This window comes from Dendropsophus ebraccatus, chromosome 15 (assembly GCF_027789765.1).
Source record: "Dendropsophus ebraccatus isolate aDenEbr1 chromosome 15, aDenEbr1.pat, whole genome shotgun sequence".
Classification (NCBI taxonomy): Eukaryota; Metazoa; Chordata; class Amphibia; order Anura; family Hylidae; genus Dendropsophus; species Dendropsophus ebraccatus.
In genome coordinates, this window is record NC_091468.1 from 23,890,498 (window position 1) to 23,906,596 (window position 16,099).

At 40.8% G+C, this 16,099-nt stretch overlaps 2 protein-coding genes across 6 annotated transcripts in view; both read left to right on the forward strand.

Annotated features, from left to right (window-relative positions):
• The window catches only part of LOC138773987 (calpain-8-like), a 613,980-nt gene that overhangs the window by 18,664 nt on the left and 579,217 nt on the right, over window positions 1-16,099 (forward strand). The window lies entirely within an intron of this gene.
• LOC138773919 (calpain-14-like) overlaps window positions 1-16,099 on the forward strand; it is a 39,902-nt gene that overhangs the window by 9,283 nt on the left and 14,520 nt on the right. For 2 of the 5 annotated variants that reach the window (XM_069954402.1, XM_069954406.1), the window contains exons 1-6: window positions 1,864-2,063; window positions 7,962-8,325; window positions 10,304-10,373; window positions 10,918-11,036; window positions 13,044-13,180; window positions 15,100-15,274. In XM_069954402.1, the coding sequence (XP_069810503.1) occupies window positions 8,092-8,325; window positions 10,304-10,373; window positions 10,918-11,036; window positions 13,044-13,180; window positions 15,100-15,274 (735 nt within the window). In that variant the 5' untranslated portion in view covers window positions 1,864-2,063; window positions 7,962-8,091. Of the gene's footprint in view, window positions 1-1,863; window positions 2,064-7,054; window positions 7,075-7,707; window positions 7,842-7,961; window positions 8,326-10,303; window positions 10,374-10,917; window positions 11,037-13,043; window positions 13,181-15,099; window positions 15,275-16,099 lie in introns of those variants that run through there. The other 3 variants (XM_069954405.1, XM_069954403.1, XM_069954404.1) reach the window with 3 other exon arrangements.

Here is a 16,099-nt window from a genome sequence, read left to right on the forward strand (position 1 = left end):
ATTCACATGCTTGGGATGCAGATTATAATAACATTTGAAGCAGTGTCCATTTAAGTCTGACACATGTGAATGGACCCTAAAATGGATCTCTGCCTGAAAGTGAAGGAATACGGTCCAGAATTGCTGAATAATACATCTTTAGTGGACAAGGAAGGGCACGGAGCGGGGGCGCAGACCTAGCGGAGGCCCAGCATGACTAGGTTAGCTGGGAGTGTAGTTTAAGGGGTTAAGTGGGGCAGTAAGGGGTTAAGTGTGAGCCAGTTGGGAGGGGGTAAGGGGTTTGAGGAGAAAAGTGCGGGAGTTGCTAGGTGAGTCACTTACCAACGGACGCGGTGTTATAAGAAGAGGAGGAAGAGGTGGAGCTACAGTTCTTGCCGGACCTGATTCAGCCCGCCCACCCGCCCTATTACAGGCTTTTGGTGTTCGGGTGTGGGCTTTGGTTGCTTTCCTTTGTCATGACAGCCTGCGGTAGGGAGGTCTTGCAGGGCACGTTAATGTAGTAATTCGGATGGGGACCCATAAGAGGGATGATACTCCCCGCTTGTTTTGGTGGATTGTGGAAAGAAAGTGGTGCAGTGCAGAGTCGGCGCGGTGCGGCTGGGGGGATAGCCAGTAATACTGGTGCTGCTGCAGGGTGCTCTGCCAGACCTCCCTAGACATAATGGGTTAACTGAATGTTATTGTTATTATTGTTATTTATTTTAATGTTTGTTAATTTTTGGAAGCACTTTTAATAAAGAGGATGTTATGGCCAATTTTTCCAACGTTAAAAGAGGTGTCCTCAGTTTCATGGGTTAAAGGGGGGAGGGGGTGTGTGGAGTAAGGGTGAAGTGGGGTGTAGTGTTCGATAGGGGATAGACGAAGGGACTCAGCAATACCTTGAGTCAAGGCTCTATTCTCCAGCACAATCAGCGAGTTACATGATCTGGTCCTTATACTGGACAGAGCCTGCTGTATACTGTGATATATTTGAGTTCAGTGTATACAGCTATCGCATTAAGCTCCCCCTGGTGGTGGCTGCAGGCAGACAAAATCTTAGCATTTGGCTCTTTGTTTATGGAGAAGATTTAAAACTTTGTTTCAGTATATTTGCTTTTTAATGTTGGTTCTATATGAGGTAAAAAATATATACTTTTATATTAATAAATAATAAATAAATAAGACTATGTCCACAGTATTTTTGCTTAGTATTTTCGTCAGTATTTTTAAACCAAAACCAGGAGTGGATTAAAAACAAAGAAAGGCTGTGTTCACACACAGTTTTTTTTTTTAAATATCGGAAATTATTCGTCATTAAATGACGGCCATCCGCTAAATTTCAACATTGTGTAAACATAGCCTTTCTGTCTTTTCAATCCACTCCTGATTTTGGTTGCAAAATACTGAGCAGAAATACTGTGTGGGAACACAGTCTAAAAGTGTTATCCAGAATTAGAAGATAACACAGCTACTTTCTTGCAGAAACAGCACCACCCCTGTCCTCAGGTTGTGTATGGTATTACGAGCTGCAATACCACACCCAAATTAAGGATAACAGTGACACTTTTTTTTTTAAAGAAAGCCGCCAAGTTTTTCAAATCCTGGATAACCCCTCTATGGTTATAAACCTGTTATATAGTGGGATGTTGCACCTTTCTTTGCTCATAGTGGTGGATTATGTCTTGTCATCCAGCTTTCCTGCACTCCTGAATGGCAGTTAGCAGTATGGTACACTATGTATCAATACATAACAAGGTTAATACCTGCATACTACAAGCTGTATTCATGTATACTGTCTAATCATATAGCTGGTATGTTCAATGAAAGTGATGCTGTGAGTACTGTGTGTCCCGCAGGTTACAGCATGCTACAGAACAGGGCAGCCTGTCAGCACCAGGGGGCGGGTGTATACCTGCCAGGAGGAAGCAGCATTCTGAGACAGTGACTGACAGCAGAGGTGGAGCTGCCACAAGTCACGGGACCGGCTCCTTATAAGCTGTGACTCAGGAATAGGGAGCAATTCACTGCAAGAGACACAAGGAACTAATAGAGCAACAGAGAGAGGACAACAACTTATTATACAGGTCTGTCGCTGCTTCTCATATCCTAGACCTAGAGCGGAGATTTTTTATATTATTATTCTTTTTTTTTTTATTTATATTGTTGTATGTTTTTTTTGTTGTTTTTTATTTTTATATAATATTTTATTGTATATATTATTTATATAATATAAATATTTATATTATACTTTAATATAGGTTTTATTTCATTTACTATATATATTATAATATATTATCATTACATATTTAAATTACTATATATATTTTAATATATAAAACTTTCTGTATTTTTATATTTTATTAATTTTATTATAGTTTTTTTCTTCATTTATTCATTTTATTATATTTCAGTCCCTTTTTATATATATATTTACTAAATCATTTTACTTACACCACGTGTGATTATTTTACTACTATATTTATATAAATATAGATAGTACTTCTACAATAGTTATATAACAATGCTTTTTTTTTATTATAATTATTTTATTATTTAGATATTTATTTATTTGTCTATTATATGTTAATATATATAATATATTTATTTATCTATTTATTAATTACGTTTATTTTAAAAATTATTTAATTTAGGCATTATTCTTGTCTTCTTTGCTATGTGTCCTATGATAGACGCTATTACACTATATCGTTTTTGGGATTGTTTTTGGTTCTCATAGAATTAAATACACCAGCGTTCCCCATCCTATATCTCATAAACTGTAGGGTAACTCCCATCAGGCTGTCGAGGTATGATGGGATTTGTAGTTTTACAACATCTGGAGATTCGCAGGTTGGGGACCAGTGTCCTTCTGAAGAGCTATAGACTCACTGACAGTGTAGCCAATGCAACAAAAGACGCCTAAGAGGTCATCAGTATAATAAACAGGATGAGGCCCTGTTGTAGATTTTGCATTGGAGCCTTCTGCTTAGACTATTGGTCTTCAGTAATGAGCGGCTAAGAAATTTCCCATGCTGAGATGGTTTTACTGCTTGTTTTTTACGATGTACAAAATTTTTTACTTATTTGGAAACCGTCAACAAGCAGGCTGTAGCCTGCTGACAGCTTTATTATCACAATAAAACCCCCAAATGCTAAAGATATGATACTTGATACTTGCTTTATGATGGGACCCAATAGAATAGTGACTGTACAGGCTGCAATTACCGCCATTGTGGCTAACAGCTCTATCATATGGGCCATCATTGCTGCTAATACTGCAGGGGGGTATTTAGTACGAGTCTCGGGCTACATGACGACTTTGACTGCAAAGCAGGTTACTTGGCCAAAGATCGCTGTCCTTTAAATCAGTTGAAATTAAGGTGTTGTGACCCACACCAAATGACCATGACAACAAACTGACAAGGACGGATATCTGGTCGCGGTCGTGGCCGTTTGTGGGTCGCAGCACAACCCCATTGACCTTGGATTCCTGCAGTGTGGCAGGAGTCAGTATATTTCTAAGTGTTAGAAATATTAAAGGGGTTATCCAGCGCTACAAAAACATGGCCACTTTTCCCCCTTTCTTGTCTCCAGATTGGGTGGGGTTTGGAACTCAGTACCATTGAAGTAAATGGAGCTTAAAGGGGTTATCCAGTGCTACAAAAACATGGCCACTTTTCCCCCTACTGTTGTCTCCAGTTCAGGTGCAGTTTGCAATTAAGCTCCATTTACTTCAATGGAACCGAGTTTCAAAACCCCACCTAAACTGGAGACAACAGTAGGGGGAGAGTGGCCATGTTTTTGTAGCGCTGGATAACCCCTTTAATTGCAAACCACACTTGAACTGGAGACAAGAGAGTGGGAAAAGAGGCCATGTTTTTGTAGCCTTGGATAACCCCTTTAACAGCAACTTGCTGATGGTCTCTATGTAGAAACGGAAAATGAATGTAGTACATTGTAGAGTAATTTTTAGAAGCTCATAAAATTACATTAAAATAGACGTTATAGCAATGTCCGACAAATTGTGGCTCTCCAGTAGATGTAAAACTACAACTCCCAGCAGGCTGCAAGTTGTCATTTTGCCATCTCTGGTTGGAGACTGCTGCCTCCTAGTAAGCAGTGAGGTATTCCAAAATCTGACGCTCTTTAATTGTTGCAGAAGTATAACTCTCATCATGCTATGATGATGATGATGATGATGATGCAATGACATGATGGGAGTTGTAGTTTTGCAATAGCTGAAGAACCACAGCTTGGAGCATATGACACCACAAATCCAATGCTTGATGGGAGTTGTAGTTTTGCAACAGCTGAAGAGCCAGAGGTTGGGGAACATAGTAGTGTATAAAACTATGGATCAAATCCAATGCATGATGGGAGTTGTAGTTTTGCAACAGCTGAAGAGCTAGAGGTTGGGGAACATAGTAGTGTATTATACTATGGATCAAATCCAATGCATGATGGGAGTTGAAGTTGTGGATGAGCTGGGGAGCCATAGGTTGGGGCACATAGTAGTGTATAATACTATGAACCAGATCCAATGCTTGATGGGAGTTGTAGTTGTGTATGAGCTGGAGAACCATAGGTTGGAAAACAATAACAAGAGAAGTTACAAGGCATCACAATATTGTGCAGAGATTCCAGACATTCCCACCTCTGAAATAACTGTTTTCTGTGGTTGTTGTTTTCGCAGACAGTTTATTAGTCATGGGAGGTCTAAGGGCTCCGAGCAAAACAAGATTCCAATTTATCCAATAAAAATAAAAATCCATGCTCAACAGCACTACTGCTGGCTGCAATATGGTACTGCATGCTCTGACCCCAAAAATATGCAACCTAGTTATCAAAATATGTGGAGTGTTCTGAGATGTCATCTGTAGAACTACAAGGCTCAGTGACCCCCAGCAATGCTCTCTGAGAACATTGGTGCATTATAATACCCTGGTTCTTTCTTTACTTCTTTACCTCTCATCCCGGCTCACATCATGCAGATGATTTGCTACAATTATCGGAGACTACGTTATAATTTATCCTCATCGCGCCACAGGGCAGCCGTCCAAGTAGTTCACACACGTGCACAGTGTTAGGCTGTCATTCACAAGGAGACTTGTTGTACATTGATTTGTTTATGTTGCCTTTTTGGTGTGTTTTATGGTAAATTTACATTGTTCCATTGGATTTGATACAATTCCGTTTTTTACTTATAAAATGTATTCTTTATAAGAGACTCATCTACCCCTATGGTCCATGCACAAAGAAACCTTACAGTAGATATTAGGTAGTAGTAAGACATGAGATGTGAGGCACTGTATACCGCCTGCCTCGCTCTGTGTATGGCGAAAGTAACCTGACACGTGAGGCTCATGTGAGTTTACAGTAAGATTAGAAAAATGCTATGACGATTATTTACTGGTGGAATTTACTATATTAAGCTTCATGTAAATCCACATTATTAATACATGTCTGATTTCCTGCCAAAGATGTATCAGGGTAAGGTAATGATGAAAGAAGGTGAGGGCGCAGGGCCAGACACCGGGGGCTACATCACCCCAAACATAGCCACAGGGAGAAAGAAAGAAATGCTGAAAATAGTAATTTAGGAGTAAATACTCAATTAATAGATGGCAGTATTATAGTAGTTATGCGGTTCAGGGAAGAATTATAGTAGTTATATTCTTGTATATAGGGGGGTATTGTAGTAGTTATATTCTTGTATATAGGAGGCAGTATTATAGTAGTTATATTCTTGCATATAGGAGCAGTATTATAGTAGTTATATTCTTGCATATAGGAGCAGTATTATAGTAGTTATATTCTTGTATATAGGAGGCAGTATTATAGTACTTATAATCTTGTATATAGGAGGCAGTATTATAGTAGTTATATTATTGTACATAGGAGCAGTATTATAGTACTTATATTCTTGTATATAGGAGGCAGTATTATAGTAGTTATATTCTTGTACATAGGAGCAGTATTATAGTAGTTATATTCTTGTATATAGGAGCAGTATTATAGTACTTTTATTCTTGTATATAGGGGGCAGTATAATAGTAGTTATATTCAAGTATATAGGAGCAGTATTATAGTAGTTATATTCTTGTATATAGGGGGCAGTATAATAGTAGTTATATTCTTGTATATAGGAGCAGGAACAATGTCACTGTACAAGTCACAAATCATTACTGTATCTAGTATGACATAAGTATGTGCCCCCTCTGACCTCGGTTGACACATGATGAATAATTTATTTTGAATAATTGAATTTACACTTACTTTCTGCTGGATTAGATGTGATGTCACATAGTGTATGGGTAAATCTGGGTAAATCTGTTGTGCCACCTCATGTGACCACACTGGCACTGGTACAGCTGCCTGGTACACGTGAGTGAACGCTGTGTATTAGGTATAATAGTGAGTAACAGGGCAGGAATCTATTGCCGTATCCCTGTGCCCTGACTCATCCCACGTAGTACCTGTCCTCAGCATTCCTCTCTGCTCTTCAGTAAAACCTTAGGATTTTTTGGCAGCTTCTAATACAGGATCATCATCCTACCTAGTAATGGAACCAACCACAACCTCATTGTATAGACCAGGAATGGAGCAGGTCTCCCTGTCACTCCCGGAGCAGGAAATCCTAGCGTCATCTAAAGCAGCAGTCACATGACTCTAGGGAAAAAAGTCAGACAATGCTTGGCTGTGTACAATCCCTTTAAATTTAAATTTTACAAGTATATTCATGTAATAGATCATAGTGACTGCGTGTTATGCGGTTTACAAGGTCCGGTAAGCTCAAGATGGTAACGGATAGGGATTTATTTGTGACATATTTTAAAACAATAGGATGATGTAAAAATAAATCACAAAAGTCATTAAAGTCTTTAGGAGAGATTTATCAAACATGGTGTAAAGTGAAACTGGCTCAGTTGCCCCTAGCAACCAATAAGATTCCACCTTTCATTTTCCAAACAGTCTGTGAGGATTGTAAGGTGGAATCTGATTGGTTGCTAGGGGCAACTGAGCCAGTTTCACTTTACACCATGTTTGATAAATCTCCCCCTTTATGCTTTATGCTGTGTTTTTAAATCAGCTGATGTGAGAAGATTATACAGATTTGTAAATTACTTCTATTTAAAAATTCTCCAGTCTTCAAGTACTTATTAGCTGCTGTATGTCCTGCAGGAATTGGTGTGTTCCCTCCAGTCTGACACAGTGCTCCCTGCTGCCACCTCTGTCCATGTCAGGAACTGTCCAGAGCAGTACCAAGTCCACATAGAATAACTGTGGCAGCATAGAGTACTGTGTCAGGCCATGTTCCCACTACGTAAGTTCCGTAGTAATCACGGCCATTGTAACATCGGCCGTGATTACTACAAAACTTATGTAGTGCTGCCTTCTAAGGTAAGAACTTACGTAGTGCTGTCTTCTAAGGTATCCCGGAGAGAGTGTATACACATGGTTTACAGTCCGGCAAGGATCCCTAGCGGCACCGTAAGACACTGACATGTCAGTTTTCTGCTGCCGCTATTCAATGAATAGCGACCGCATAGAACCCTCTCAGTTCACACAATGGAGTAGGTCACGGAACGGCCGGTGTTATACAAAGTGGGAACATAGCCTCAGGTTGGAAAGAATACACCACTTCCTACAGGACAAACAGTAGCTGATAAGTACTGGTAATTTAGAAATCTGTATAATGAGGTTATGTACTTTTTTGTGTACGTTAAAAAAACATCCATTTTGATCCATGTTTTTTTTTTATACCTAAGGCAATGAAAAACGGATCAAAATGGATGCACATAAATGAAACAGATTGAAAGAATGTAATGTGAACCCAGCCTAACTTTCTGACACCGATTTATGTAAAAATTATTATTATTATTTTTTTTTTTTGGGACTAGGCCCCTTAAGATTGCCTGTTACATCTCTATGATGGCTGCCATCATGCTAGTTTTAATAACATATTGTATGTGTGTTTGCAGGAGAACTGACCTGATCCTACAGATTATTGTCTCGGAGACTTAACTGGAGGGCTCCCCAGCCCATTGTTACTGACAGATCCCCATTCCATTCTGGTCAGTGAGGTACAAGACCTCGCCCATCCTCTTCACCATGCCTCGTCTTTCCTTCATCACCGGGGGGAAGAAGGCAAAGCGGATGCTACGTACAGGAACGTTACGGAAACCACGGCGGCTGCAGAGTCAGGACTACCAGACCTTGCTGGAGAAGTGTTTGAAGGGCAAGCAGCTGTTTGTAGACGAGGCCTTCCCGGCCGAGATCGGCTCCATCGGCTGTGGGGACCTATTACGGAAACTTCCCTCCTGTGTAGAATGGAGGAGGCCACAGGTGAGACACATTTTCTATGGCGGTAACATGACTTCCATTGCACTGACACACTGTAACAAAGCTGCACCTAGTTCACACACTGTGAGACATATAAGGTCTATAGAGGTTTTCAGCCTCTGGATATTAACCACAATGTTCTTATTCACTGACAGCAAGCAGTGACCATAAAACAGAGTAAGGGATTGATACGTAATGTATACTCTACTAGGATACAGCAAAACTTTATTCAATGACTAATATTAAAGGGGTAGTGCGGCGGTAAAGAATTATTCACAGAATAACACACATTACAAAGTTATACAACTTTGTAATGTATGTTATGTCTGTGAATCGCCCCGTTCCCCGTGTCCCACCACCCCCACCCGTGTACCCGGAAGTGTGGTGCGCTATACATACCTGTCACGTGCCGACACCCGGTCGCGTCATCAGCCGCTCAGCCGCGATTGGCTGAGCACAGTTATGCTCAGCCAATCGGGGCTGAGCATCGGATGACGCTGCAGAGGGCGGCCGGCATTCGGAACAGTCGGAGCTGTTCGCCGGCCAGCCGAAGAAGACGTCACTGACTCAAGATCGAAGACGGGGGTCGGCACGTGACAGGTAATGTATAGCGCACCACACTTCCGGGTACACGGGTGGGGGTGGGGGGACACGGGGAAGGGGGCCATTCACAGACATAACATACATTACAAAGTTGTATAACTTTGTAATGTGTGTTATTCTGTGAATAATTTTTTACCGCCGCACTACCCCTTTAACTTACATAGAAGCCATCCCTAATATTCTGTAGGCCAGTCCACCCTGCTTGCCCCATCATACAGAATGTGTGCCGCCTCTCATACCGAAATGGGTGGCAACAGTTCATTGATATTAGGCGCTTTTAAGGAGTACTCCAGCGAAAATCTTATATAGATTTGTAATTTACTTCTATTTAAAAATATCAAGTCTTCCAGTACTTATCAGCTGCTGTATGCCCTGCAGGAAGTGATGTATTCTTTCCAGTGCTCTCTGCTGACATCTCTGTCCATGTCAGGAACTGTCCAGGATTTCTGTGGGAATTTTCTACTGCTCTGGACAGTTCCTGTCTCAGACATAGATGGCAGCAGAGAGCACTGTGTCCGACTGAAAAGAAAACAACACTTCCTGCAGGACATACAGCAACTGATAAGTATGGGAAGACTTGACATTTTTAAATAGAAGTAAATTACAAGTCTATATAACTTTCTGGAACCAATTGATTTGAAAAAGATGTTCACTGGATAACTAGAGTAAAAGTTGCAGGAAGGCGCAAGACATTTCTGCAGCCCTCTGTGTGACATTGACTATAATTAACCGTAGTGACCTGGTGTTACCATCATATTTGAGGCACCAATGGTATATATGTAGGTTTGCCTTAGACAAAGCCTGGATTACGGCAGCCTGCAACTTTTACACACTGCTCCTTAGGCTGCTATAGGCAACAATTAATAATCTGCATACAAATCTGAAAATATAAGTATGAGAATATATATTAGGGATTAGCAATATAAGCAATTAACATATGGGTACAGTTGCTCCAATCGCCTGTGAGGCAGTTCCAGTAGGTGAGTGCAGGTGCACCTAAATGGCACAGTTCTTACCACAGGAAGACATTAGGGAATCCCTACTTGAGCGATTGTATATTTAAAGAAAGTTCCAACAACTTTTGCCTCCACTTATAATTGAATACTCTGCGATATTCAGTGTAATGTTCCGGCTGTGCTGCCTCGCAGGGAATAAGTCGGCGCCGTTTTTAATATTTACGGCTTTCATATTTATTTCCGCTCCGTACACCTCTATACTTAATTAAGGGAAGGGACTGGCTGTAATTATTGCCGCGAGGACAGGACTAACATTTATTATGTCAGACCGTAAAACTGTGCGGTATCTACACGAGGCGAAAAATATCCCAAAGATAATGAGAAAAATGAAAGACTGAGCCCTAATCTCCTCGTTTCCACAGGAGCTGGTGAAGAATCCGCAGTTCTTCGCTGAGAATGCCAGCCGCTTTGATTTGCACCAGGGACTCACAGGTAATTTTAGGCCGATGTGTTATCCGGATAAGTAAAGCCATCCATTGTCAGGTAATGGTTCGGGCTCCAGTTACATCCAAAGCTGCGTTTATAATTGTGCTGCCACTACGAATCAATCAGCCCTGGTGGCTATAGTGTGCATAGGGTCCCTGATCCTGAAAGAGAACAGAGCAGCAGAATTGTGAATGCAGCTTTGGATGTGACTAGAGTGAACGGCAAGGCCTGTAGAAAAGTCACTGAACCCTTGCTCAGTTTTAAATATATGTTTAATTGGCAATTGGTGTTTCAAAGGGGAGTTAAATTGAAATAAACCTAACTTGACCAGATTACTGTTCCTCGGGGGCGGGGCTTTGACAAGTACTCTGTGTGCTAAGTTCTCCCACCATTATTTGCCACTCTTTTAAACTGGGAGTCCTGCCTTATCTGTGCTCATTGGGGCTGGTGTATGACTATTCATAGAGTATGTTTAGGGTATTTAGGGTGTGGCTATGGCAGATGGGGTGTGATAGAGTTGTGTAACCTAATCACTTTTGCTCTCTTATAGAAAATTGCTGGTTCCTGGCCGCGCTCGCCTCTGTCACTTTCCACAAAAACCTGCTGAACATCGTGGCCCCTCGTAACCAGAGCTTTGACAAGAACTATGCCGGAATCTTCCACTTCCGAGTGAGTATCATCCCTATGAGTGTTTCATCCATGTGTTAAGGCTAGGGGGAGGGGCAGGACTAAAAATGCTAAATGATAGTAGAATTTTTGGGTGATTAATCAAAACAAGCAGATTTTAAAAATTGCATCTAAAAAATATTCGCCCGCTGAATACTGATTCATAAATAGAACTTAGAGCAAAAATGGGCAAAAAAAAACAATTATTCATCCAAAATAGGCGCCAAACCCTTGATAAATTTCCCCTTCAGGGTCCTATTAGATAAAGTGATTTTTAATTTTCTCTCCAATAAACAATAAACAATTGCAAATGAGCAATTAACGAACAACCTGAAATTATTCCCCATAACACACGGAACAATAGTCGTTAGTTAAGATGGTAATTATGATAATTTGTATATGAGTATACGAACAATCGTACAATATGTGCATGCACAGAAAGATTTGCGAACGATTGATGGCCGATTAATGGCGATGTTATGGTCAGCTAAAAAGATGCCATCAGCGACACACACATTTTTGTTAGTCGTTTGATCGTTTCCTCCTGCTTACACACCGAAATATTATCACTTAGATTCACACGATATATAACGAGTTTCCGCACGATAATCTTTCCATGTAATAAGCCCTTATTCGTCAGTAATAGCCCCTGTATCCATGCTCCCTTCTTGATCTTGCTTGTTGTCTTCATCACTAAGATCTATTAGCTGAGTAGGTCAGATCTAGAACAAGTCTATGTAGCACGGGGAGGCAGTACACCATACAGCAGATTCTAGATCTGAAGTAATATAGAATAATAGAATGTACAATCTTTCTTGTTACTTTATGTTTCCTCCTTTATCTCGCTTGTAGTCTTTGCCCCTCGCCTAGATCTTTTCTGTTACCTGAATGGAATGAATCTACGACAAGTCTGTGTAGCATAGAGAGGCAGTACACCATACAGCAGACACTAATACTATACCGTCCAAACTTTCTTGTTTCTTTATGTTTCCTCCTTTATGTTGCTTGTTGTCTTAGCCCCTCGCCTACATCTTTTCTATTGCCTAAATTTAATAAATCTACGACAAGTCTGTGTAGCATAGAGAGGCAGTACGCCATACAGCAGACACTAATACTATACCGTCCAAACTTTCTTGTTTTTTTATGGTCCCTTCTTTATCCTTCTAGTTCTTTTTCTTCTTGTTACTTATGTTATTGTAACTCCTCCCCCTAACCTACATATATCCTGTAACTCCAATAGAGGCAGTCTATTATATAGCATACTCTGAAACTAAACAAGTAGCAGTATCTTATGCCCTCTTGTCCTCTTTTACTTTGTGCATTTTTTTTAACCCTAAAGCTGCTGTTTTTTTCATGCTTTCAAAGCTTTAGTACAAGGGGCATAAAACAAGTCTGTATTAACCAAAGAGGCAGTCTCCTATACGGACATGTAAGCCAACATCTGTCAGGTTCCTGTTTAGTGGCCATTTGTTTCTAGGCATCCCTGCAGATCCTCCCGGTGACCGGGCAGAGAGATGCTTCTAATCTCCTTGTAGCCTTCTGCTTTATGGCGCTGTCATCTCATGGCCATCTCTTGGCGTGCAGCAATGTTAATATTTATTTACTGCTCCTCATTACTCGGTGTATTACTCAGCACCTGCTAATAGCCACAAGCAGACGGACTGTAAACTGTAATGAGCGTTCATTACCAGGGTTGTGCATGGCACTAATGGTGCTCTGTGGAGGTGCGAGGCTCTTCGGCGGCTCTGCTCCATTTACTCCCAGCTCTAGTTATACAAGGCTTCATTCACATAAATAACCAGAGAAAACGGAGGACGGAGAGCTCAGCAGCTTCTACATTACCCTCTCCCAGGACTGTCTGGGCAGGTGTAGGATTAGACATGTACACCTGGAACAAGGCTCTGGATGCCTCATGGATGGAATTCATTATATATATATAGATACCTATATAATTATAATAATGTCATAGGTGTGATAATGTATGATAATCTGCATTGTTAACCCCTGCAGTTCTGGCGATTCGGGGAGTGGGTGGACGTGGTCGTGGACGATCGCCTGCCCGTGGATAAAGATGGGAAGCCCCTGTTTGTCTCATCCGCAAGGAAGAATCTATTTTGGGGGGCACTTCTGGAGAAAGCTTATGCCAAGTAAGTATGGTGTACATGTAGCAGAGCTGAGTTTGTCATTGGGACTGCAGGGGGGGAAAAATTAAAGTTATCATTTGTCTATCCAGAAAAGGGTTGATATGCCAGTATCCTCCTTGCAACTTAAAGAGGGGTTGTCCAGGCTTAGAAAATCAAAGCCACTTTCTTCCAGAAACAGCGCCACTCTTGTCCTAAGTTTGGGGGTGGTATTGGAGCTCGGTTTCAGTGAAGTGAATGGAACATAGTTGTAATACCGCACACAGCCTGGGGACAGGGGTGGTGCAGTTTCTGCAAAAAAAAAAAAAAAAAGTAGCTTTGTTTTTCCTAACCCTGGATAAGCCCTTTAAGGCTATGTTCACACCGCGTAAACTTACGGTCGTATTTACAACCGCAAAAATACGAACGTAAGTTTGAGGTTCACTGATATGATTGTAATGCAATGGAACTACGGCCGGGAAGTGCACACTACGTACGAACTTACGGTCGGATTTTACACGGCCCCGTGAAAAATGAACAAGACCATTATTTGCGGCCCGAAATGCTGCACCTACGGCCGTGAGTTTCAATGCGGACGCGAACGTACATCTGATATCTGCCAAAGTAAACTTGATTTTGATATAAAATATATTCTGAGTGGTTTCTCGGGCTGGGCGCTATATTTAAAGTAAACGACCTGTGTCAGCCCGCTTGAAATCATGCTAGGAAGCCACATTAAACAACGGCCGTATGTTCACGGCTAGCACTTACGGTCAGAAGTGCGATCGGACATACGACCGTGTGTGCGAACGCAAATCCACGGCCGTGAAAAATTACAACCGTAAGTTTACGCAGTGTGAACATAGCCTAATAGAGGAAAGATGGCCACTGGTTCTCACAAGTTTTCACATTGTTAATACTAGATTTAGATTTAGAGAGAGACTAAAAGGACAGACCTTATCTTCTAGCCAGAGGGCTCTGTTAACTAACATACTAAGCTCTGCTACATCTGGATGTCAACATAATGCTAATGATAGATTTTCTATTAAATTCTCATTACTATATGGAATGGAGAGGCAGTCAGGCTAAGTAGGAATTGATAACCCTACTGACATACATGTCAGAGTACATGCATACTTGTCGTGCCTTTGAGGCATCATAAATCGGAGAACAAGTTCTGCAAGATGCTATTTTTGATAAAGGGTTTTGAGAAGATGCATTGTCACCGGTGCTGCGGACGGGGAATGAGAAGACAGGTTCATGTTTACTCTGTGTCTTTCCACAAGTACATTCACATTTTTCATCCAGAGCTTTGGGGTGCATGAATAGAATTTCAAAATGGCAGTAAAGACTGAAACTAACACAGTAAGAGTAAGAGAGTGGGTTGGAGGTAGTAACAGAACAACACAATATATATATATATATATATATATATATATATATATATATATATATAATGTGCAAGAGTTAGATAAGGTCTTTGAGAAAGAATGGACATTAAAAAGTTAATACCAAATTAGCTGCAGTTCCACTATTTGTCCACCAGATGTCAGTAGTGTAGTGTCTTTCCCATCTCTTCTGGATTTATATACCCAATGCTAAAGAAATTAATAGTTTTTATCGGTTAAATATTTTTTGTTTCACTGAAAGAGGATTTTAAGTCGACCCCTGTGATGCGTCTGCTTAATACAACAGGGAAGTTGTCTGACATGAAATCTTTGGTGGTATTCTATTAATCATGGCATTATTACCCCTTGCATTAGTAGGCTGAGTTCTTGTTGAGTTTTGTAGCATTAATAGACAACTCAAAGAGGTGACAGAAAAAACTTTTCAAAAGCTAAGGGACCCCTGGGCCATCAGTGCATAGTCCAGACTATTAGTTTTAATCTCTGTTGCTCTATGGTGACCCTTAGTGGCTGGATTTACATGACGTTCTTGTCTCCTAGGCTCTGTGGATCTTATGAGGACTTACAGATTGGACAGGTGTCTGAAGCTCTGGTGGATTTTACTGGCGGCGTCAACATGACCATCAAGTTAGAGCAGGCGCCTCCTGATCTATGGCAGATCATGATAAGAGCGGCGTACAGTGGCTGTCTAATGGGATGTCAGACCCGATCAGGGGTGAGTCCTAGCCCTTCTAATATACTGATATACTAAGTATTCAACTATTATGTTATGGGACCTGACTAGAGATAAGCGAACCTGGAGCATGCTCGAGTCCATCCGAACCTGATCGTTCGGCATTTGATTAGCGGTGGCTGCTGAAGTTGGATAAAGCCCTAAGGCTATCAAAAAAACATGGATATAGTCATTGGCTGTATCCATTTTTGAGCCGCTCTTAGGCATCTCAGTTTAGGCTTTTTAAATGTTGCTATTATTCTTGAGGCCTAATCAATATTCATAAAGCCTGATCAATATTCATGAGTCCTGACCAATATTCCTGGGGCCTAACTAATAATTATGATGATTGATTAGCATTCTTGCAGGACTGGAGTTGCAAAATGAGAAAAGCTTAGGAATGCTTAGTATTGAGGGCGTTCCTAGTCTTTTATTAGGCAGTTCCTTGGGGGCGGGGCTTAAATATGCAGATATTGCCTTTTTAATCTTGCTAAGTTTTCATTATATACTAAGCCTGATCAATATTCCTGAAGCCAAAGCGAAATTCCATGGGCCTCACCAATATTCATGAAGCTTAATGAAAGTTGTTAGCTGGGATTAGAAAAACTTGGTTGGTATCTTCCAGAAACAGCGCCACTCTTGTCCTCAGTTTGTCAGTAGTATTGCAACTCAGTTCCATTGAAGTGAAGGAAGCTGAATTGTAATACACAAACACACACAAAGTGAAGACAGTTATGGCATTGTTTAAGGAAGAAAGAAGACATGCTTTTAATATCATCCTTGCCAGTAGTCCCAATTTTGTCTAGGGAAGCTATTTTTGGTGGGTAA